We start from the raw sequence: 24,716 nt of genomic DNA, 5'->3' as shown, positions 1-24,716 counted from the left end.
CTGTGGTAGGAAAGATGGATTGTAATTTTGGTACAACTAGCTTGATTCTTTACATAACCTCTTGTATTTTTGGTTTTTGGTTTTGCTGATGTTGAATATACTTCAAGGAACTTTGAAATCTGACTTGCCTCAATAGAAAGAAGAAGCAAGATCAAATCAACATAAGTAAATGTGTGTATACAAGTAAATCTTCGGGTAACCAGAAAGAACACTGATACAAGGCAACCACAATGAAGATCAAGATATAGATCATATAAAAGAATACTGAAGCATGCTAATAACCGATAGTATTTACAAATATCTAAGCAGCTAATCCTACAACTTCACCTTCTTCGATTTTAACTCGGTCAAGACATTGCATAGTAACTTCAGCAGCTCGGCGACCGGCTAATAAAAGAAAATCAACGTTAGAATCCAAGTACAGACTTTGTGAAATGATGATCGAAACTTACAGAGAAGCATAGCACCAAAGGTTGGTCCCATACGAGCACTTCCATCGAACTCGCTCAATTCCATTCCACCTACAATAAGACCAGGAATGATCTCTCGGGTCTTGTTGGCAATGTGGTCTTCGGCACGTTCCATGTCAAGGGGTCTCATGTCTCCAAGACCTTCACTCAAACCTGCTGATGCAATTCGCTTGACACAGAAAGCACCGAATGGTCCATCGTGTCCAGCAAAGGAACAGACAATTGGAGCAGTGATGGTAGAAGGGTCCATGCAGGATTGGTGATCGTGGTTAAGAGAGACAAGAGTCCAGTTGGTGACACAACCAGCAACACGTTGAGCTCCCGAGTTGATCGGGCATGGCCTGTTTTTGTGATATATAAGTGATCCTGATAGCGGCGCGTAGCCAGACTATAATGACTGATGCTTACTTGATGATCAAATCCTCGCATGCGGTAGCGTTGAACATCTTGACATTTGGCATAGCCAAAACCTTTGACAAGACAGTGGAGGTAAAGAGAGCGGCGTGCTTGACGACAACCTGAGAAAGAGACCGTAAGAAAGAATATTCTTGATAAGGATGTGGGAGCGGCTGGACACTGAGCAGAAGTCAGAAATCTTTACGCACGAAGTTTCCTTCATCTTCGTATGGAACTCCAACCTCGTCCAAAAACTCATCGGCAGCTGTCCAAGGATTTGATCAAGTCAGTCTTGGTACTCAATGTATATCATCATATCAATCAAGTTCCAACTCACGTTTACGGCAAACCATGGCGCTCATGAGTTGACCACCGAGCCAGCAACCACCACCTGGGGCAACATTCTATTTAAAACCATCACAAACAGTTCAGCGGAATAGAGAAATGATATAGGGAATTTCCGATGTAGAGGAACTCACGCTCTCGAGGATAGTGATCTTGAGATCCGGTCGTGCCTTTCCAAGCGCGTAGGCGCAAGATAGACCAGCTGAACCAGCACCGACAATGATCACATCGGAGATAGCTCGCTCCTCCTGAAAACAAGGAATAAATGAATACTTTAGACATCAAGACAGACTGATGATGTAGAGCAGAGCGCATAAACAAATACTAACCATGTCGTTGAAGTATCGACGGACCATAGCCCGTTGAACTTGGTGCTCCTGATAAACAAACACAGCAACATTAACTTATCAATCAATAAAATCACACATATAATAAGAGCGGAATATAGGATACCTTGATAGGAGCAAACTTGATAGGGTTCAGGTTCTCGACAGGTTCAGGCTTGAAGATCACCTTAGCGGGTGTATTGGGGGTGGCAAGAGTTGCCTTCGATACGAGAGCAGCAAGATGGTCATCATGAGAGATAGTAGTCTGTTTGTACATGGCTTCAGTGGCAACTGGAGGAGACATTGTGATTGAGAAGGATAAGGATGAAGTTTACGAAGATGTAAGGGAAGTCTTGGAACTGGAAGAGATGGATGCTATCTAGTAGTAAAATCTAGTAAAAGATGGGAGTTGGATGAGGGACTAAAGCTAAAGAGTTCGAAGTGCTGTTATAAGATAGAAATCAATCCCCAACGAACTGAGACCCGATCGGAGGTCAATCAAATTCTGGAACTCTTTGAACCCTCACCTTGAATGGAGAAAGGCCGATCGGAAGCGGATGCAGTCCCATCTTTCTCTCTGATCGTCAACATCATCCAACTCAATCGACTTTGTAAATGTATCTGATTCTGATTCATGCTTTCAATTCCCATTACTTCTTCATAACTTGCCATCTTTGTCTTTATGTGGGTATTTGTATTTAAGCATGTTCATATAACTATCCCTTCCAATGCCGGTGACGTAATTTATAGGCGCTTGACTATATCTTTCTATATACCAGCTCCATGCGTCTGGCAAGAAAAAGTTAATTTTGACCAAATATGTACCATGAATTGTCCCGCACGTATACAACATGAGTTGTTGCCCTTTTGACCTCTATTTATACTGAGCAATACATTCAGAAGCTTCATCCTATCCAAGCTCCGTCTCGGATTGGACCAATGTCCACACCACATCACCTCGGTGGCCGCGTCATGCGATATACAAGTGTATGTTGTATTAACAAACCGATCAGAAATCGTTTTGGGGTACAAACTCTATGTTTGAACAGGTTACGGCTTTTCACCCTGGTCCCTTCCTGACTAGCTTTACATTTTACGTTTTCTTTTGAGTTGATGATAAGGGATAAGCAAGAGATACGATTGTCTGAAAGAGGGCACTTGATTTGATTGAGATAAACACATTCTCTAACATGCAGTTCACATTGCGCACAAGTGAATTTCAGCCCCACATATGATCTCTTATGGAATCAGGTTTGAAGTGTTTGGGTATTTACTTGTCAGTTTCACAATTGACACTGGGTCATCTTTTTCGTCATTGATGCCAATGCAGATCAACATCATCCATTGGATACAGTGCGACTTTGCCTATGTTGTTTGAATCTAATGTAAAAACTTGTGAAGTTCTGCCATATAACATTTGAAGAAGTAAGTTGCCAACAAGGCTGACAGATCTTTGCCCTCTGCTATATACCCAGGATTTCAGCTGATCAAAGTGTAAACAAATCGGCATAGATATATATGGTGACTTTGCTGAGTCAGCTTATGATAGCCTTCCGGGATGAAATCAAGTATGACAATGCAAACCAAAGAGTGTGATTTGATATGTAACTTCCAAGAAATTGTCCAGAAAGGATGAACCAATTGGATGATATGAGAACGGTAAATCAAGCCGACATGGACCCACAATTCAGGCACGATCACAGAAGGCCACATGAGGGCAATGTTGAAAAAGGAGGCATTGCATTTCAAGTATGATAAAAGCGCATTTGAAATTCAGAACAAGGAGCTGAGTAATGTAAAATAATAATCACACATCACTATCATAACTTGGCGAGAACGTTTCACACTATTTACACATGGTTATCGGCATCGCGTCTCCCACGGTCAAAGACCGAGCTTTGTTCCACCTCGTAAGTCGTCATCGAAGGACTTTTGTAATGGGCACTGTTTAGGAAGGAGTCTGAAGAGGATTCGAAGAACAGAAAAACAACCGATCATATTTTCATAAAGAACACTTTGCCGTGTGAAACAGAAATTGGTTCAAATATAGTAGCTTCAGCCAGAACAATACGAGAGACCATTGAAATATGAGAGAAGGAGATTCACGCAAACCCTATCTAAACAAATCCACCTAATACTGTAACATAGAACCAGAAAGGGATGTTAAGACTAACACGAAAAGGGAATGAGTTGAATAATGTCACAAACTTAGAATGGAACATCCATTCTCATAAACGTCTCGTCATATGGTCTATGGAACCCTGGCTGTTCGGGGCGAGTTCCAAAGGTACCACCAACTGGCATCGACTGAGTCTTGGAAAATCCACGTGGCTTAAATATGAAGTCGCGGTTGGTGTCCGGGGTAGGAAGTGTTCCAAGTTTGTCGAGATCCTCAGGGGAGGTATCATCGTCTTCAACATGATCGTCACCGCCCATCAACGATCCCGGGTTCGAGCCATCGAGTTCGATTTCATCAGGATCAAATCCATCACCCTCATCAATGCAGGCCATCACTGTCCTATCAGGCTCGAGTTCATGGGACTGCTCCCATAATGGACCAGGCTCGTTTCTTCTCCAACCAGCTCGCAGAGGGTCATCATTCAAGCCACCGATTACCGAAGAGGTGGATTTGACGCGACTAAGTTGTGTGTAGCCTGATTCCCATAGTGTATTGGATGGGTTTCCGAGATCTTCGGTCGAGGTAGTCGGTGGACGGACCAATGGGCGGAAAATAGAGGCTTCTGACTGTGAACGACTGAAAGATCGTCCAGTGGAATAGCCATGTTCAACCGCTGCAGCGAAAAAAGTGTGTAATGAGTTTGCGTGTATTCTGTCTTACGCGCATGTATGTCAAGTCACCACTCACCTTTTCTACCCAACATGCTTCGAAGAGCAATTTGGTTTTTCAATTCTGGCGACACAGTCCCGCGTCTAAGTCTCGCTTGTTCCTCTTCATCTTGATCGATAGCATTCGGCTCGAATCTCACTCTCGAAGGTGACGTTACAGTCGCGGAAGTGTTGAGGAGGTGATTAGCCATAGTGATGAGAAGATTTCTACACCGAGTTTGCACGTTTGGGATGCGAGGCGAAAAACGGGATCCACACTTGAGGGAATTGCGAGACGATGTGATGAAGCGGACTAAGTGTCTATCGATGCCGTTGGCCGTATATGAATCGAATCGGAACTATCGACAAAGCCTTGTCCTTGATTCAGGAAGGCGTCGCCCTTTGCTATCTTAACGTCGTTCCGGAGTATCAAATTGTCAAAGTTCACGATGAGACAAGGATAGTGCAGATGTTTCTTCAATATTTAATATCTGGGGGCTTTGGTCTTGTGGCTAGGAACCCTTCTCAGCTTCTTTTTCGAGGTCGGGATCCAATAAATGCTGAGTTAGAATGTCTGTCGATTGGTTCGGGTAGAACTTTCAATCGTTCAACGTGACAAGTGTACAGAGTGCAGCGAATCTGTTGAGAAGGACAATCCAATCAGAACATTTGTCATGAATGATGACCAATGATAATCACTCACGAGTTCAAAAGGAAATACCGAAAAAGGTGAGAATGGGTCAAGTCAGAGAAGGACGCGATACAGAATGTCTTCTACCTCGCGGTCCCTCAACTGTGAACGCCAGCTGAAATGTGAAACCATTCGTGATTGTCAGGCGTCAGGCTGTGCCGCAGCCAGAACAATGCCCAAACAGGCGGGCCAACTCTTTTCACTCGATTCGGCAGGGACTGACAAAACTTTTCTTGACTAAAAGACTACAAACAGCTCAGGTCTTCCCCATTTGACAAATAAATGTTTTAAACGCTCGATAGTGGGGTTTCAAGCCAGGTGGTGCCTACCTTCCGGGACTCAGGTGCATATATTGGAAAGCAGGGTTGCGGAAGTCACCAGCGCCGTTCTCATGAAAGCGGCTATAACTTCCCACCCTACGACGCAGTCTGCCTGGACAAAACAGTAAGATTGCTTTGTAAGCATGGTGAAGGTTGTACCAGATCCCATGCTGATTAAAACGCTTCTCATCGGAACAGACCTAACAGGAGCATAAAATGTGCTGAGAATTATGTTATGCTTCAGTGTCATGTTTTGTGCTGAAAAATGAACTTGTTGGTTTGAGGATTTATTTACGAGTACAAGTAGTTGTCTAAAAGAATCCTTGTTAACCATGGCATGGAGAAGGTCGTATTCGGTCATAAAATATGTGATTGCAGTTTTAAGAGTCTGAATGTCTGTCCGCAATAACAGTATAAAGTTATACAATAAAAAACTGGGTCAGAAACCCACATCCAGGTATTATTGGTGCAGTGGAGTGCTCAGTAGACTTGAGAAACCTACCACGTGTTTAGTATTGGGTTTCTTGAAGTATCCAGAACAACTTGATGGATAATTCACATCAGTATATCGTCCAATCTGATGTTTACTTCGCAAATGATTAGTCATTGACTTGGTGCTTCCAGTTGCGTCTTCCTTCAACCTGTGGCCACAAGGTCGACGACATTCTCGCCATCTCCTCTTTTTGCCGCTGGAAACTTTGTAAAGTGGTGCCAAACGTAACTGACTCGACCACGTTTACTTCCTATAGTTGTAGATGAAGTAGGGTTATCATCGCCGGACCGATCACTTGCGTCATGGGTAGCTGGGGTGGACGCTCGTGCAGAAGTATCAGAAGGCATGAGGATGAAAGATAGCAAAGATGTAAAGTAGGAGAGCACTAGATGTTGTTATGAAATAGGACCGCTCGATGTTCAATTTCTTTAAGCTCATCCTTCCTCTCTTATATCATGTTTGACATTAGCATAGTTCTCAAACCGACATCACAAAACATGATATCATATTTGGACCGCAGTGTAGATGCCAATCACTAACTCATCACAGCATGTAAAACAATTTTATTTTATTTTGATAATTGAATATCACATATGATTAACTCAACACTTCAATCAAAACAATTCCTGGTAAATGCAATATGGTTGATCAGATAGGATTATAGAGTACCCAACCCTTTTACTTTGAAAGAACTTTCATCTTCAACTATCATCATTTAATGAGTTTCTTTTTACTAGATTTCAATGTAGCAAGCTTTTGAATCAAATTTAAAACCAAATCATAAATCCAATTTTTTTCATCTTTTTTAATTTGTAAATTCTTTTAAATTTCTTTCATAAGTTTTTGAATTCGATTCAAGTTGTGAACTTTTAGTTCTGAGTTCAGATTTGGGGAAATTCACAATTTAATCTTGATTTTTTATCGAAAGTGATAGATATGTTAAGGTTAATTCAAGGAACTGGTTTTACTTACTAGGATAAAAGAAATATACGGGTAGCGACGGGGTTAGGGGACGGGGGGAAGTCTGGTCCTCTAGGGGTTTGCGACTTCCTGCGTTTTTAGTCACGGGGATCAGCGTGAAGAGGAGCCGATTTGAGCCTTGAGGTTTACATGCATCGTTGATATCTAAAGTTTTGTGCTCATGTGACTCATATAAATGCCACCCTCGGAGTGGTGGATAAGATTGGGTAAGAGTGCATAACACAAATCACTTTCATCATAACATGAGTTCTACAGACTTTCACTCTAATCATTATCCTGATTCCTATGTGCCATTCAATGGAGTAGGGTGATTTAATACATCTACTTCTTAAGCTCCATTCAGGTAGCTTGACTGTCTGACAACGTTTTATCTGCTTCTCTCTCCTCAGCTTAGTCGCTGCGTTGAGCATCGCGGGTCTTGTCTACCTGCTCTTCGTCAGACCTCTCATCTCACCCCTTTCTCGGCTTCCGGGCCCACAGAACGAGAGTATACTTTTTGGAAACCTGGGCGTGGTAGTGAGTGTATAACAATGCTCAGCGCCTCACTCGTTCTGATATCTCTGTGCGTTAATATTTCTGCAGCTCGGTCTTGAAGGAGGTGTACGCCAATGGCATAAAGATTTCGGGCCCACTCTGCGTTTTCGAGGTATGTTCGGTGTAAGTGATTTCTCGGCATTTTTGTGTTCCACCGAATCCCCATCTCTGATGATGCTTCACTGGTTGGATTTCATATCTCCTGCATTATCTTATATTAAAATACCCAAACAAAGCGCGTTCAATTGAGCACTATTGATCCCAAGGCTCTCAATCACATCTTGATCTCGCGCGCGTACGCTTACCCTAAACCGGATACAATACGTCGTGGCCTTGGTGGTGTGCTTGGTCATGGCTTGATCTTTGCTGAAGGTCTGTCAGCCTTTCTTCAAGATTTGTATAAGATTTTGCGTCTGCCTCCTTCTAAAGATCTTGTTTCTTGATGTGATTGCGGCCAACTTTTGAATAGGGGAAACTCACAAACGACAGAAGCGTTTATTAGGACCAACGTTTTCTCCTGTGCAAATCAGAGAACTAGCTCCCGTCGTATACAAGTACACCTATTTGGTGAGTACATACAAGTATTAAACTGCATCGCCTTATTCAGTGGAGCTAATGAATTTGTTTCTACTTTGCGTGGAACGCGGGACGGAAAACTTAGCTGAGAGACAAATGGGCCGATATAATCCGTAGCTCTCAAGAACCCTATGTTGTCATCAACGTCCACGCCTGGCTGAGCCGTGCTACTTTGGACATCGTGAGTATATATCTTATATTGCTGCCTACAGCATGGCTCAAACTTGCACTTTTTGTTCATCCCCTTATGTGTTTTGTATAGATCGGCTCAGCTGGTTTTGGATACCACTTCGGAGCTTTGGAAGGGGACATGAACAGTAGCGAAATGGGAAAAGCCTTCCACTATCTAATGTCAGTAAAAAATTCATCTATCACAAACGTCTTAACATCACCCATTGAACAAGAAGCTATCTCTACGACAGGAGACTGAGCTCCAAGAGTCGCACCCCTCCAAAGATGCTTAGGGACAATATACTTCAGAGCATCCCGTCTTCCTTGCGGCTGTATAAACCAATCTCAATGAAACTCATTGAGGAATCATTGAAAACCCTGGAACGTGAAAGCAGCGCGGTTTTCTCTAAAAAGAGGAAAGAGGCTGAGGCCGGAGGTGTTCTTGGCGACAAGGACCTGATAAGTGTCCTTCTTCGTGCGAATGTAATGGCTGAAGGGAAGGAATGTTTAAGAGATGAAGAAGTAATTGGACAGGTATGCAGGATATATTGGAGCATAAGTTTCAACCAGAGTAGACTTACTCACCATTTGGCTTGGAATTCTACCCAAAATCAGATGACCACCTTCCTATTAGCCGGACATGAGAGTGAGTCATTGTCCTAACATATATCTTGGCATGCTGGTTTGCCAGCTGATCCATCGCACGAGTTTCCTTTCTTATTAAGCCACTGCTACTGCACTCACCTGGTTGTTGTGGACTCTGGCAAAGCATCCTGACGTCCAGAAAAGGTTGAGAAGGGAACTTCAAGAGGCAAGAGTAGTAACCAGTGATGGTGGAGAACAACTCCCATTTGAAACACTTACCTCGTTAACATTCCTGGACGCGGTCTGCGTAAGATGTTCTTTCCTATTACACTACTGTACTACATATTCATGATCAGCACATTGAATCGGTTTCCTTTCATAGCGCGAGACACTAAGATTTCTTCCACCTGTCAGCCAAACAAACAGGCAAGCTTCAATGGATGATAACATCCCAGTGAGTGGAGATGGAGAACCAATTCGCATCGCTGCTGGAGAAGAGATTATAATCTCAATCAGCGCCTTCAATCGATCTAAATTTTGGACCGGATGCAGACGTATTCCGGCCAGACAGATGGCTTGAAAAAGGTCAAGTGAATGCTCTACCTGGATTTTGGTCAGGCTTGATGACCTTCTTAGGGGGACCAAGGGCATGTATTGGATATCGCTTCTCACTGATGGAATTGAAAGTGATACTTGCAGTAATCATATGTCACTTTCATTTTGATGAACGCAACGGTTTGGGCTGTGGACCAGAATTTGAAGGTCGAATAAATGTGGTAAGTCATTCTTTTTGGGATACTTTTTTGAGGCTTTGTCTTACAATTGGTCAAAATCTGGTAAATCCCAGGTCATGCGACCGCAAGTCAAAGGTGAAAAGCGGGGGCTATCAATGCCTTTGCGTGTTGGTTTAGTTGAAGTGCCATGATTGCCTATCACATTGTTTTGAGTACTTGTATTCCTGATTGAGAGAAATCACATGCTTAACCACAATCACCACAGTGACAATCACAGGTGTGGCATGAGTACTTGTTATTTCACAATTGGGTCTCTACCCATTTCTGGCTTGAATATTCTTTCTCCTCGTTGATACCTGTTGTAGTGGCTGTCTTTCATGTTATCAAGGGGTGTCTTGATTGATGTTTCCCCCAGCTAGCGTGATTCTACATGCAATCCGGTGTGCAGATGTAACTAGGAAGTACCTTGAGGAATGTATTACTGAGACAATGCAAGATATAGACAAGCATCTTACAACATGGTACAAAGAAGAAAAAGAGACGGCTGATAGTACATGCATTGCCAACAAGGATGCCTTGGATTGGAGAATCCAAGGTATCATTGGATGGCCATAGCCTTGGACGTAATGTCTAAGTAAATGATCCAACATAATCTAGGGGCCAAAGAAAGTCTCATATGAATTCCTCAGACACACAGTCTGAGGGAATCTACATCCAAGGTATCTTTGCTGGCAGTGATGGGAGGTAATCTTCTGGGATTAGTGTGATACAAGATATCTGTGGAGGAGTGAGGATGATCAAATCTGGTACTGAAGGTTTTAGTCCACAATTAGTGTAAATACAGTCACGCCCGCGCAAATGCATACCTGCGCAGTTCCATAACCCGTGATAATGCATAGAAAAAATCATGAATCTTGATGGGTTTTACTGCCAAATTTGACAAAAGAATTGCATAACCCGTGATAATGCATAGCAAAAGTTGTCCCCCCAAATTATGTGTTTGCGCAGGTTTGACTGTAACATAGAGATGTTCTGCAAATTTGTGTCATGGTGCAAACTTTTGAACTTTTTTTTTGTTCAACACCACCGGTCCAAGACAGCAATTACAGGTGTATACTTCCTGCCAGGGTAAATTATCTAACAGATTTGTAACCTAACCACAGTCCACCCAATCATTTCCTCATTGATATCCCCCTCATCTCCATCTATTACATTTCAAAAATACCACTCCTATATCACCACCACCACCAATAAGCTGTCTCAAAACACCAAAACAAAACAAAAAGAAGACCAAGACAGAGAAAGAGAACAAGTGTAAGTTATCAACAACTGTTCTTTTTCACAATTTTTACTGACCATCATCATGTTGCAAGTCACGTGGGGGTGCGCCAGGGTGCTCATTTTGAAACTTTTGAAGGCATACCTGTTGGTGGGGGCATGGGGGCATTCCCTCAGAGTCAGGATAGCTAAAAAAAGATGAAAACAAGTTGAAGAAAAAAACATGAATTTCTAAGGCATCCAAGCCTTTCCTAGCCTAGTGTTTGTTTCTTTCTATTTTGTAAACCATTGATTGTCTTGACTATTGATCCAACATTGACCACAAAAAAGTGCTGGAGTTGGGTATGATGATGATGATTATGGTGGTGTTTGAAGCAACCCTGTGCCAGCAACGCAACATACCACAACATTGTGTTTTTTTTTGCATTGCGCCGCAACAAGCCACAAAATTTAGCAACTTGTGCTGCGTGGCCACAGTACAGCCACAATGAAAATGAGGCTACAGTAGCTAAAGGCTACTCTGTGCTACCTCTCACCACCAGATCTGGCACTGCTCCCAAATGTTGAGACTTTTTTCAGAAAAAAAATAACCCCAGATGGACAAATAGGAACATAGAGTAGGTACCAGAGGGCTTAGGCTGAGTACCTGAGGCCCTAGGATAGCTTATCTAGGGTCATAGGTACTTGAAACCAAAGCTACTGAGGTGCCTAAGCAGTGATTTTAGGTACCTATCCTATGTCTGGTCCCAAATGTTGACCATCAAGAGAGAAAAAAAATAAAAAAATGCCTCAGATGACCTTGAGAAGATATAGAAAGATTAAGCTCCCTCATCTGATTCTACCCATGTAGTTATCTCCTTGAAACATTGGTATTGAAGTTTCTATTCTTGAGCTCAAAAACAAAATTTGGTTTGGGCCTGGCAGGGAAGATTGTAGTACAGAGTAGCCTTTAGCTACGTAGGGGTTGTGTGGCGCCTCCACTGTTGTGCAACAGTGCCAAAAAAAGTTGAATTACATTTTTTTTTGTGAGCAACAATGCAACAAATGTTGTTGTGGCCCAAAAAACACAGACCCCAGTGATCTTGTTGGGCTGCAGGTCAAGCCCCAACATATATATTGATTATGCAGTGTGGTGCCGTCAAAAAGCCCGCAACGCACACGCAGCGTAGCACACAACATTTGCATTGCTGGCCCAGGGTTGTTTGAAGCAATTCCAATCATTGGATATACCAAATACTGTACATTGGTTTCAACTTTCCATACATCAAGCAGCTTGGCAGAACCCCTCAGAGTTGATCTCTTTATTTATTGTTGTCATATTTTATTTGGCTAGAGTCTGAGATATTGAGGGACAGTGTCAAGGTGGTTTGTAGGGAGCCACAAGCCAGACAGGCAGAAGTTGAACCGGATGGTCTTAGATCACAGTGTGGCTTAGGCTTAGGGGTTACTGAATCCCTTGATCATTTATAAGCTTTTTTCATCTCTCATTTATCATATGTACTTTTAAACCCCACAAAAAATCAAATCCATCAAGGTTTCTTCCGGGTCATGATCTATCTCTCAAAACAAAAAAAGAATCATATATACCCTCGATCAGAAGAAAATGTGTGATCAGATCAATTATTGGTGATTGTGAAATTTAAGTAACTTGATTTCTTGATGTATTACTTTTGATTTCTTCAAAAAAAAAATCATAAACAAAGATCAACCCAAAGAAAAAAAAGCACCTCTAAAACTTTTAAAAACTTGTTTTTTATAAACAAAACCCCTGCTTCCTTCACAAACAAAAAACCCATCTAATACTCCCATTTCAAAACCTTTCCTTCTTTTTCACTCCCTTCAACCGTCCTACGCTTCAAAACTTCCAAAACCTTTTCCTTAACGCCCAACTTATTAATCCATTTCTTTTGTAAGACATTCACTAATTCCTTTTGAGTCAAAGCAAAACTTCCACTTTCCTTTGTATTCCCTACTACATACTCTTTAATCAATGATTCACTTGGTAAAGCATAATTCGAAAAAGGATACGATTTATAAGCTTTAAGGGATGTGGAATGATAGATAGGTGAAAGTAAATGTGTACTGGATGGTGCTTGGCTGGAAAAGAATTTTCGTTTTAATGAGGTTAGATCTACTTCTTCTAGTGTGTTTGGATTCCATGCTGCACGTGTTTTTTCTTTTTTCACTAATAAATGATTCACACCTGTGACGAAATCGGAATGTGATTTGATATCCTATTAGAAAAACCAATCCAAAGGTCAGCCCAATATCAAAAATCCTACTATGAAACTTTGTATGATCAATATACTTACACAACACGTCACTGCTAATCGTAATTCCATTGCAAAACATTCATCAATATCAAGTTTCTTTCCTTCTCGAAGTGCCATAAGAGTAAGTTTACAACTAGTCGGACTACGTTGTAAGATTGTCTCTTTAGTTCGTTTGGCCCATCCTTCTAACCCTTCACCTGAGAACAATCTTCCATTCTCAACAGCTTCAAGTTGGATGATGATCCCTTCAACTGTGTCTTGTTTAAAACAATGATCAATAGCTTGTCGTTGTGAACCCACACATTCGTAAGGTTTACTAGATGAAGGTCCATCGATCGAATCCGCTGAGAACTCATTGATCGCATCATTGATTCGATCAAAAGTTAAATCACCTGACATGGCTAATAGACGATCTTGTAGTGCTCCAAGTGAAGATGAAGGAACATAATGAGATGCAAAACCTGCTTGACTACATCGAATTCACAAAACTCCATTAACATTTCATCACCCGATGGTTTTCTTTCTAATAACCCATCAAAGCAGATTAATCAAAACTCACTAAGCTCCCCAACCAAACAAATTCGTACTCGTCAAACCTAAATAGGTACCCAATTCACCATCCAACCTAGGCAAAAAGAAGGTAGCTCCTACGTCTGGAAAGAGACCTATAGTGGTCTAAAGAAGATCCAAGAGATCTGAATCAAGATCACTCTTGGCATTATTTTTGGGAGGGGGGTGATGACTGGTCTGTTTTAAAAGTTAAGTTAGGTATTACCTTACCTCGGGCATGGCCACTCTTGTGTTTTCAGTTGCGATCCGAAACGGTACATGCATACATAATCCAAGTCCTCCGCCCACTAAACATCAACCATTTTACCCATCAATTCTAAATGTCAACTCATGATCTTTTACAAATTTTAAAGGTGATCGCATTCGAAAAACTTACTAGTGATTCCATCCATCAAACAAACCACTGGAGTGGACATCTTGGCCAGTAAATTATTTAGTGCATATTCTTGTTGAAAAAATGATGCTGCCATCCGTTCTTTTTTGGGATCACCTGATGCTACAGCTTCTGTCATAGCTATTTTCGAATACGATCAAACAAATTAGCTTTCTGTTTTTTTTTGTTTTTTCCTTGAGTGAGGTTTTGATCAAACAAGTCAACTTACAAACTACATCTCCTCCTGCACAAAACGCTCGACCATTAGACTTGAGTATGATCAAATTAGCTTCTTTACTGTTTTCCCATTCCTAGCACCGATGATCATGACGATTTAAAAATTAACATTTAAAAGTTAAAACACATTTGAAAAAAAAAATCTTCTGTGATGGCTCACGATCAGACGAGAAGTGATGGTTTCGATCATTTCTGCATTCAATGCATTCAAAACCGAAGGTCGATTGAGAGTCATGATCCGCATATTGGCATCTGAGTGAGTAAGGACCAAAGGCTAAAAGTGCACGCATTCGAAAAGCCAAGAAGGTTTAATAGATCAGAAATCGAGAGATGGTTGAATAAGATGAATGAGAGGTTCTTCGTACCTCTTTACTTGAAAGGCTCTGATCTGGCCCACTGGAAAGGGTACGTTGGATGGGTTGATGGAGATGAGCCTTGAGCATCTTGGTTCTTTGGTGGGCCGATGTTGAGTTTGAAGACATTGAATGTGAATGGAATGGGTTGGTATGATTGATTTGTTGATGAGGTAGTAGTGATGAGAATGGTTTGAATGGTTTGAATGGTTTGATGAACTTGTTGAGTTGATTTCTCATTTTGATCGGAAATCAGAGCAAATGACTGCTTCACACTCACACTCACAGTCACAGTCACATTCAAAAACAATCACAGATTTAACTCAGCAGGACAATACTACTAAACTGGTAGGGTAATAGGTCACTTAATCTGAACTTAACAGCTGAATTTAGTAGTTAAATCTGAAATCCTTTAATCCAACCACGCTAAATCGAGTCTGTCCTCAGAGTGACTGATCCATCTAATCAGTTCATCAGCCATCTGCCTCAAATCTCAACTCAGTCAGAACCAACTCAAACAACAAACTATAAAGAAAGACTCCATCAGATCTGGAATGTACCCATCTTATTCACATTTTACCATTCATCAATCTCAACTCATTCACCAAGATGTCAAGTTCGACTCACCCAACACCAAGTTCATCAAACATCCAAACCCTCTTGACCGAATTCTCATCCAACATAGATACATCTTTAATCTATGCAATCTCATCAGATTATCCAGAAACCGAACAAGGATTAAGATCATCAAGAGAAATCCTGATTGGATTATCAAAAGAAGTTCAAACCCATCAAGAATCAGTAGAAGAAATAAACATCGGGTTAGGTTTAAATGAAACAGATGATAGGCAAATGGATCAGGTTTTAGATGCTTGGGATCTTGAACAAACTCAAATTGATTTAGCTTCATCTAAGGCGGATTTCGAATCGGATGAAAGTAGTAGTAGTTGTACGACGGTTCTTGAAGATGGATCTCAGATTATCAATTCTGATGACGATCAAGAGACATCCAGTAACCTTTCAAAACCAGATGATTCTCCAATCGGTTTATTGAAATGTATGTTCCCATCTTTAGCTATAGATGTTTTACAAGATGCATTAGGTTCGGATACAAGTTTGGTGGATTTATCAGTAGCAGTTGATAGTTTATTACAAACTCATTCGATCCCATTCGAAACGATCAACACATCAGACAACTTAGATCAGAGTAGATCACATCCTATTCCTAAAAAGATTTCACCTAAACGAAAACCACAACCTAACAAGAAAGGATTCCAAACGATTCATCTAACTGATGTGATGCGTGGAGACGAACGAGAAAGGATCAATGAAGCGAAAAAGAAAGCAGAAGAAGATGGACCGAATGGGATTCCCGAAAACAAATGGGTGATCTTAGCCAGTCAAACAGATTTCTTAGCCGATTTATTAAAGATTGATCCATCGAAGATCAAAACCGCTTATCTTCGTCATCATTGTAATTTAGTTTTAGCATTAGAAGAAGTTTTGAATAAGTTGGTTATCGAAAGAAGTGAATTGATCAAAGCTTTTTCGGAAGATGAGTTGGTTAGGTTTACATCTAATTTGGAAACTTTTCAACAACTCTTACCTGATCGAGATCAACTTTTCTTAAATCGATTCTTGGTTGTCACTTTTAATGATCCTGATTCGGCTTTTGATTTGATACGATTCTTGGATGAATTATTCATAAGTGAAGGGACTACGATCTGGAACCTTTTTCATCGTTTACCAATTCATCAAACCGGATCAGATCAGAAACTTATTGAATCGGATCAATCATCTGGATTTCATCAAGTTTCTTCATCAAAACCTAACCGAAGCTTGGTTGGAACACGAAACCAAATGGGCACAGATCCGATCCATCGGGTATCAGAAACAACTTGTATTTCAAAAGCATCACATTATCGTCAGTTACGAGACCATGCCTTTCGTCAAGCAGCTCAAGCTTATCAAACAAGTCGATCGATCCAGAGCAGAAGAGGTGGTGCATTAGTTTATGCAGAAGAAGGTCGAAAGTATGATTTGAAAGCAAAGTATTGGGAACTAGAAGCTGGGAAAGCTAAAGTGAGAGAAAGAACCGTTCTTGATCCTGGTCCGGCTGGGATGGCTAGAAGTGTTGATTTGCATGGGTTAAGTAGGATTCAAGCTTTGGCTGTCACACGTGATTTTTTGAATCGTTGGGAATCTAGTCGTACGTTTTTTTTTCCTCTTCTGCTTTTCTCTTTTGATGATTTGAACTCATTAGGTTTTTGTTATCTTTTTTTTTGGTCGGGGCGGTCGGGTGGTGGTGATGTAGATGAGAAACCTTCACAAAACTCGCCTTTGTTGATCATCACTGGAGCCGGTAAACATTCTTATAAATCTACGCCTGTTTTGTTACCTGCTATCACGAGATGTAAATCTTTTTTTTTGTTGGATTGGATTTGAGTTTTGTTTTTATTTACTGATGATTTTGTTTTTTTTTTCGATTCGATTAGATTTAACAAGAGAGAATTGGTCTTGGAGGTATCAACATGATCAGTTTGGTGGTTCAAGAGGTGCGGTTTATGTAGAAGGAATGGTGAGGTCTTGAACATCCATCTTTCTTGGATGAGATGTTATTGAGAAGAAGAGGGCAGTTTCGGAATTGGAATGAAAGAAGAACTTGAAAAGAAGGATTGGTTTAGTAAACTCTAATCAGGATTTTGTTACCTTTTACCACCATTTTCAAGTCTTGTTTTCTTCTTATTTATTTCATTGGTTTGTTCTTTTTTTTTTCTATGGATTGATTTTTTTCTATACTTTACTTTTGGGAATCAGTTTGATAAATCATCAAGTTTGAGGAAAGATGTTTTGTTATTCTATCACTTTGAAGTAATTTCATTTTCCTTTGTTTAGGATTTTTTTCTAAATATATACATCACAGTTTATTTAAAGTTGATTGATTCAAGTTTAATTTGTAAACCAAACCAATTGATTATACTATCTTGGTTCTTTGAGTATTATTCAGTGAGATTATCTTTTAGGTTAAGGGAGGTTATATTCAGATTTCTTTGTTTAGGATTTTGTGATTTGTGGTTGTTAGAATTGGTTCTGAACTTAATTGATAATACCAAGCTTAATGCCCAAGATTTTTGGAACTTTTTTGGGGACACTTTTCATTCTCAAGCTTGAGAATGAGATGACCACAATTCCTGACAAACTACCCGACATGTTGACCCGATCAACTGATCATCGGTGCCAGATCACTCCCGTGAGTTTGTTTGACCACACCAGTTTGATCTGATTTGCTTTCGTTGACATTGGACAATCAGGTAAGCTATCAAGTTTGTTTCTTTCGAATATGGTTTTCAAAATATCTGATAAAAACCATGATATCTAATAATCTTGAACTAAACTTATTCATTCGTATTAGGATTAACCTATTCAATTCATTGGCAACCATACTTGTGACCTTAAACTGGATCAGCAAGTCCCTTTTGAGTGATGTCCCGATGCTTCCTGGTTCATGGTGGACAAGCTCTACGAGCTTCTAGACATTTTAATACCCCAAGGATACCTTGTATTTCCAATTCGATTAGAAACTCGACTCGGTTCCAAAAGTTCGGTTCAGACTCAAGATACTCGAGCTCAACTTCTAAAACCAAAATCATTGCTTCTTTGAATAGTGGTCCTACCAATCATGAAGAACCTATTGCGATGTTAACAGATACTAAATCAGATGCGAAAGTTGCATTTTATACCATCGGAAGGATTTTGAAAACTTTGATTTATACGACTCTTGGGCTTGGTACAACAGTAGGTATTGGATTCTTAGGAGTTCATCTTTGGGTGGAAAGTTTTGAACTTCCTATGGGTCAAAACGGTTCGAAAATTTATCGAGAAGATCAACAGCTTTATGGTTGGCAAGAAGAATTAGATGGTTGGGGAGCTGGATATCTTGGTGGAGGTACAGATCCGAAACTCGGATGGCAGGTTAGGTCATTGATACGAGCGGCTTGGGTAGCTTCTCATTGGCAAACTGGAAAACGTGCATTGTCTCAACCTGACGCTCAGTTTATCGATCGTGATGGTTGGATGGTAGATTCGGGATTTGCGATCGCTGAAAGTAGATTACAAGAAGCTTTATTACTTGCAAGACAAGGTGGAATGGAATTACATCAAGATGGGATACTGAACAGAGGTATCATCGAATTAGAATCACAATTAGCTTTGGTTTGTGAACGGATCAATACACCTTTAGGCATTCAAAAAGCTCATCAGACTTATGAAAAACTTTGGGAAGCTTGTGTGAGGGTCATGGATCGATTTGGATCAGATGGAAAAGATTCTTGGGAGTGTAGAGAAGGAATGAGACTGGCTAATCGGCTTGGTGATCTTGGATTAAAACTTTCGAGCATTGATCCTTCACTCGATTCGATGGCGACTGAAACTGCTAGAAGAGCAGCTGAGCAATACTTGATATGGTCGGTCACTCAAGGCTTGGGTTTAGCTTTGGGTGATGGTGAATTGTTTCGGAAAAAGATGGATGGTTTGGATGGATCATCGGATGTCAAGAGTCCAGCTGGATTGTTTGGGTTTTTGATGAACACTAAAGCCCTTCAGACAGATGACGATCCTAAAGCTGGTTCAATAAATCAACCCCTCAAAGCTGAATTACTATTACTCGAAAGCTCCTTAGATGCTCTCAATCAGTCACAACAGACAACCAGTCCCATCACGTCTGCTACTTCATCTCTTTCACCGGCAGCTAGTCGGGCGATGATCACAGCACTCACAAGGTTTATAGTCCATCTGGTTTCATTGGACACTCACTTAGCATATAATCTCCAAGGACGCGTTCAAGAATTCCTTACGAAATCGGTTGATCATCATCACTTTGGTAATTCACCAGATGGGATCTTACATAAGAATTGGTTAAAGACACGAGAAGCTTTAGCCCAAGTTTATCTTGCTGAATTAGGTTATGTGACCAAGAATTTAAAAGATGAATCTATGAAGGATTTATGTGAATTAGCTATCAATTCACTTGATTCGGTCTTAGATCTTGAACAATACTCTAATGAAAGTTTTCAAAAAACAAATCATTATCGAAAATCGTTTGGTAGATTAAGTGAACCTTTTCAAGAACTTAGACTTGAAGCTCGAACGACTGCTATTATGGCTTCTAATTTACTTGGAATCCGATATGAATCTTCTTCGAACCAACCGGGTTTGGATTTAGCTAAGAAGTGGTTTGAAAAATCTCTTGGGTATACTGATTTGTCATCTGAACTTAATCTCATGAAAGATGAAAGATTAAGTAAATTGTCAAATGAAATTCATGGACATCTTGATCGACTTGAACGTAAATCTAAATCAATTTCATCTATTACAAGTTCAACTTGAGGATGATCGGCAAAAGCAAATTAAAAGACTTGTTAGATGAATGTAGATCGTTAGGTAAGATGGTCAGTGTTTTTTTTCTATCTTACATGGGGATTCAGTTAACATGACTGAGTAAATTTTGAATTATATATCTTATTTTAGGAATTCATTTACCAATTGTCATTGATTAGATGAACACATAGTAATGTTTTAAAGGGTTTTGTTCATAATTTTAAAATATAATATGGAGATTTGAGGTATGTTAGTCTTTTAGGAGTGATTTATAATACTTTTGAAAAATTCAATAAATCAACAACACAATATATCAATTATAAATCATCAATCTGAGATCCAAAATATATAACTTGTTGTTTTCTTTATGTTCTCTATTCTTAAATCCGTAGGTTTTTTCGGGTTATTCAACTTTGTATTTATTTACGTATCGCAATTTACTACAGGTACATATCTTCTTTTCTGTTTGTTATCAGGTCTCAGATCACCTTAGCAAATGTTGATCATCAATCTAAGATTCAAGCAATGAACTCAATTTCAAGCCCTTGAAATCACTTATATCAAATCTAGTATAGGTCACCATGTCCGTCCCCCATGAGCATGTCGATGTGCTCACACGGAGAGTTGTGTAATAAATTTGAACGGATCTTTATTCAATTTGTCTCTAGAAAATGCAAATCCTTTGTTAATAATAATAGACAATCAAAAATGTACCATTTGTCAATGGAACTATGAAAAAAGGAGCCCATTTAACACACTTGCTGTCTGACCCTCTTGACAAAGGCAATTGTATGCTTAGCTCTCAGACCTGTTTGTAGGTTATATCCACCCTCTACGGAAATTGATTGGTGTGAGCACGTCGACATGCTACCTCAAAACAGACATGGTGGGTTTTGGTTTTGAATTGTTTAAGAGAGGTCCCTTCTAAGTTCTGAGAGCTCGCATAGGGTGTTTTGTAAAAAGAATAAGTAGATTGGTTTATTTTACATATGATAGAAAGTTGGTTTTTTTGAACTGTAAAGTGAATCAAGAAAGGATCTGTCTAAAGAACTTAAGAAGTGGTGGACATGAATTGGGTTTTTGATTGGTTTGAACTTCTTTTTTTGCTGTGTAGATTTCATCAGTTTTTGTCAATTGTGGAATCTTAAGGCAAGAGGAAACAAATTGACTTTCAGACTGCACTGCTTTGAGTGCGAACCTCCCTTAACTACATACTCGGGCGGGCGGGGGGACTTTGATAAGTTTAGAGTGCAAATCTTCACGAGGAAGCAAGGGACTTGTTTGTACGTTTGCGAATCACTGGATTTTTGTCAAGTTGTTGAACTAGATTTTTAAAAAGCAAGCTTATCTAAAGTTTTTGTCCGCAAAACTCAATCAAGTTTTATTCACGAAATTTTCAACAAGCTTTACATATCAGAAGACACTCACAGTGTGCATTCAACCAGTGATCCAATGTTTATGAAGAGGACAGGAAATTCAGCATAATCGGTTTGATTTGTGAATTGCATTCCTGGAATAGATTGGTCTCATCATTACAAGCATAATCTGATGTGTATCTATCTCCAGTGCCTTCCTCAAATCATCTACCTCTGATTATTCAGGATCTAAAAAGACACAAACTCTCAAACATGTATAGTTCCAAAATGATTTTGTTACAAAAGATTCTGCAAGATGAAAATTTGGCACCACCCATACCCTCCTCAATTTGCTCTTGCACAAACTCTTAGAAAGATCTCAAAAGTGAATCAACAAAAAAATAAACTAATCCCTTGAAAACCCACTAGATTCCTCAATTCAACTGCCAAGATTATTGGGTGATCAATATTAAAATTTCCTTCTGCATTTGTCATTACATCAAGCTGCTTGATGACGCTGTGACACTGGATGAGGGCTCAGATACATCACTGCTCAATGCTCTAAAGTAATAGCCTTGAGCCTGATTGAAGCCATGGCTATACCTGATACCCCTGAGCATGGAAATTGTCACTGTGACATAGCCTGGTAGAGTGTGTCTTCAATCTACTTAAGTGCCTTGAAGAAGCCCTCACCCTCTACAACTTCAGTTTCAGAAAAATTCAATCAATCTTGTAGATTTTACTGTGGAACTGTGTTCATCAATTCATATGCAGTGTCACTTCTCCAATGCTGAAGTAAAAAACCTTCCCAAGCATATATTTCCTATAAAACTTTCTTATACCCATAGGCAGCTGTACAACATATGGCTAAGATCAGGGGTTTCTGTACACCACAAAGACGCTTTTGAGCGGAAGGACATCGGGATTGTCTGAGATCATATGCTTCCGTCGGCACCCCCGTTTGGGCTGTCCTCTGGATGTCAGTGCATGCGGACGTCCGCAGCACACACTCAGGATGCCGGGCTGGGCCTACATTTAAATAAGAACACCCTTGGAAGCCCGTGGGATGTCGCAAATTTTGATTCCGACCCGGGCTCCTTGGATCAGTTTTGTCAGGATATACCTTCCCCTGCAAAAAATCCTGACGTCTCTAGGACATCAGCATGTCCTTGTGGTGTACAAGTGTGTTTGTAGTAAGGCTGTGACCCGGCCCTGAGTGTGACAGGGAAGCCCTGGGACGTTGCTCAGCCCTGAGCAGACCCAAAGTTGCTAGTCAAACTAGATTCTGATGATGGGGGTCCATCGCTTTCCTGCGGGTGGACTAAAAGCCTAAAGATGGATTTTTTAAAAAAAAACAGGAAAAATAAAAACGTCAAAATAGCAAAAAGCTGAAAGCTTTGATTCAAAGATGTCATCCTCTCTTATAGTCAATTGTTATTCTTGTTTTTGATTAGATGGCCGCTCTTTTAAGGTGTACTAATCCTGTATATTACTGTTTAGTTAGTGTTATATGCACTTTAGCCAAAAAACACTTTAAAAAAAAGCACTCAGGGCCAATCAGGGCACACCTTGAATCAATTACAGGTGCAAAAACAAGGGCAGAAAGGGGAACTTTTGATGGGTGATGCAGGATTAAGTGTCTTGTTTTTTTATCCAACCTGTGTGCACCTACTTAGGATGTCAAGAGAGCTATAAAAACTAAAATAGACATCATTTTCTTTATTTATCAGGCCAAAAAACAATGGGCCACCAGGCAGCCAGGCATTTGGGGCCATTGGGGCCATTGGGGCCATTGGGGCCATTGGGGCGCCCACAGGGCTTTTGGAATCACTTTCAGCTTGTTTTGGTGCCCCAGGGGAGGGAATGCCTCTTTCCAAGAAAGTGTCAGGCACAGTTGACTGGCTGAGGCTGGGGTCAGGTCACAGCCCTAGTTTGCAGAATTTTTGCTAAGATATTGTGTGTTGTGATTCTAAAAAAACTGATGATTATGTTGACTTTAATCTACTCTGTGAAACCCCGGTTATTGATCAATATTCAGTGTCACTATTCCAATGCTTATTAAACACCAATAAAACATTTGCCCTGTAAACCTTATTGATCCTTGTAGAAACATGTGCAACATGTGGCAAATTCTGTTTGTCTAATGTACAGTCCCCTCCAAGTGATTTACATAATCATTCAAGTTCTGCAGGGGCGGGCCAGGGGTTGTCCCAAACCCAATGATTACAATTCCTAGGTGTGGGGACATGTAAAGAAAGTATGATTTTGATATTCTTCAAAAGAAGCATTTAATTATCTGAGTTGATTAGTCAGATACCCCATTGAGAAACATTCCTTTTTCATTTGATTTTTGATATTGCTATTCTAATATTGACAAAAAACAAAATCCTCAAAAAACATCTATGCCATAAATCTTGCTCATACCTGTAAAATACTGTGCAAACCCGGGGTCTAGCTGATTATGGTGGTATTTTGTATGGGTCTATTGTTAGGACTGGGGTTGGGGTCTTGGGACGAGGGTTAGTGATGTCTTCCCACCAGGTTCAAGGCTTGGTATGCAGATTGTCGGATGAAGAGAAAAGAGAGATGTGTACAACGTGGATAGTATACAACATAGGCTCTAATCTGTGACATGTATTGTTGGGCCTTTCACCGCTCGTTACATAGTTGAGATCATAACAGTATCCCCCCTTTTACGCCCAAACTCCCTCTTGAAAGTTCTGCGTTCTTCCCCGGGTAGCGTTAAAAAACCCAGTGGGAAAAAGCTTACCCTCTCACTTTTTTCTCCGTGTCCTCTTGTGCCTGTCCGTTGCATTTGGAAACCTTCTGTTAAATTCATCTACTAATAGCTTGCTGTTTGTTAAATTAATGCTTGGTTCCCATGAATTGTGTTCTGTTGTGAATCCTTTCCATGAAACTAAATATTCAATTTTATTATATCTCTTGCGGCTGTCGAATATTTCTTCGACTTCCCATTCATCATTCTCTCTAATCTTGATTGGTTGAGTTTCTTGCGGTCTTCTCTCGTCTATGCTGTCCGGGTTGTGTTTCCTAAGTAAAGAGACGTGAAATACTGGGTGTATGCCCTTCATGGAAAGTGGTAAGTTCAGTTTGTACGCGGAACGTGAAATTTTGTTTAAGATATTGAAGGGACCCAGCCATTTATGGTCCAGTTTAGGGCTTGGCCGCGTAGTTGAAATATTCTTGCTGTTCAGCCAAACTTGGTCGCCGATTTGCCATTTGGGTGTAGGTCGTACATCTTTGTCAAACTGTTTTTTCATATTCTCCTGTGCAATTATTAAACACTCGGTCAGTTCTTCTTGAACATTATTTAAGACCTTTAACCTCTCTTCCACTGCTGGTAGACATTGTTCTGTCGAGGGTATGCCATTGAAGTTTGGTTCGAATCCGTAGTTTGCTTCAAAAGGTGATACTCCTGTCGATGTGTGGTTG

General features: G+C 40.4%; 6 protein-coding genes across 6 annotated transcripts; 3 read left to right on the top strand and 3 right to left on the bottom strand.

Moving 5' to 3' along the window:
- Positions 1 to 301: 301 nt before the first annotated feature.
- On the bottom strand, positions 302 to 1,841 carry MELLADRAFT_53832 (uncharacterized protein; the record flags this gene model as incomplete). Its single annotated transcript, XM_007416367.1, has 8 exons — positions 302 to 387; positions 453 to 811; positions 879 to 988; positions 1,076 to 1,131; positions 1,204 to 1,270; positions 1,346 to 1,459; positions 1,541 to 1,588; positions 1,665 to 1,841. 8 exons carry the CDS (start codon positions 1,839 to 1,841, stop codon positions 302 to 304), a joined length of 1,017 nt encoding a protein of 338 aa, XP_007416429.1.
- A 1,412-nt stretch (positions 1,842 to 3,253) lies between these two features.
- On the bottom strand, positions 3,254 to 5,083 carry MELLADRAFT_73217 (uncharacterized protein; the record flags this gene model as incomplete). Its single annotated transcript, XM_007416366.1, has 4 exons — positions 3,254 to 3,674; positions 3,746 to 4,329; positions 4,404 to 5,002; positions 5,067 to 5,083. 2 exons carry the CDS (start codon positions 4,573 to 4,575, stop codon positions 3,746 to 3,748), a joined length of 756 nt encoding a protein of 251 aa, XP_007416428.1.
- Positions 5,084 to 7,090: 2,007 nt separating this feature from the next.
- Positions 7,091 to 9,639, top strand: MELLADRAFT_93703 (uncharacterized protein; the record flags this gene model as incomplete). The annotated part of the gene is made up of 11 exons (XM_007416433.1): positions 7,091 to 7,155; positions 7,243 to 7,364; positions 7,444 to 7,505; positions 7,619 to 7,754; positions 7,852 to 7,949; positions 8,044 to 8,139; positions 8,221 to 8,309; positions 8,363 to 8,775; positions 8,855 to 8,962; positions 9,231 to 9,490; positions 9,562 to 9,639. The coding sequence occupies 11 exons, from the start codon at positions 7,091 to 7,093 to the stop codon at positions 9,637 to 9,639; spliced, it is 1,527 nt and encodes a 508-aa protein (XP_007416495.1).
- A 2,883-nt stretch (positions 9,640 to 12,522) lies between these two features.
- Positions 12,523 to 14,772, bottom strand: MELLADRAFT_93702 (uncharacterized protein; the record flags this gene model as incomplete). Its single annotated transcript, XM_007416365.1, has 9 exons — positions 12,523 to 12,960; positions 13,039 to 13,343; positions 13,392 to 13,468; positions 13,559 to 13,674; positions 13,780 to 13,856; positions 13,946 to 14,083; positions 14,172 to 14,253; positions 14,340 to 14,453; positions 14,545 to 14,772. 9 exons carry the CDS (start codon positions 14,770 to 14,772, stop codon positions 12,523 to 12,525), a joined length of 1,575 nt encoding a protein of 524 aa, XP_007416427.1.
- Positions 14,773 to 15,141: 369 nt separating this feature from the next.
- Positions 15,142 to 16,977, top strand: MELLADRAFT_67928 (uncharacterized protein; the record flags this gene model as incomplete). Its single annotated transcript, XM_007416434.1, has 2 exons — positions 15,142 to 16,741; positions 16,847 to 16,977. 2 exons carry the CDS (start codon positions 15,142 to 15,144, stop codon positions 16,975 to 16,977), a joined length of 1,731 nt encoding a protein of 576 aa, XP_007416496.1.
- A 2,623-nt stretch (positions 16,978 to 19,600) lies between these two features.
- MELLADRAFT_73214 (uncharacterized protein) lies at positions 19,601 to 20,365 on the top strand (the record flags this gene model as incomplete). Its single annotated transcript, XM_007416435.1, has 2 exons — positions 19,601 to 19,979; positions 20,059 to 20,365. The coding sequence occupies one exon, from the start codon at positions 19,690 to 19,692 to the stop codon at positions 19,915 to 19,917; it is 228 nt and encodes a 75-aa protein (XP_007416497.1).
- Between the last annotated feature and the right edge of the window lie 4,351 nt (positions 20,366 to 24,716).

Source organism: Melampsora larici-populina, assembly GCF_000204055.1.
Source record: "Melampsora larici-populina 98AG31 unplaced genomic scaffold MELLAscaffold_60, whole genome shotgun sequence".
In the NCBI taxonomy this organism is placed as follows: domain Eukaryota; kingdom Fungi; phylum Basidiomycota; class Pucciniomycetes; order Pucciniales; family Melampsoraceae; genus Melampsora; species Melampsora laricis-populina.
Note: the sequence above shows the minus strand (reverse complement) of the source record. Positions and strands in the feature narration are given on the sequence as shown.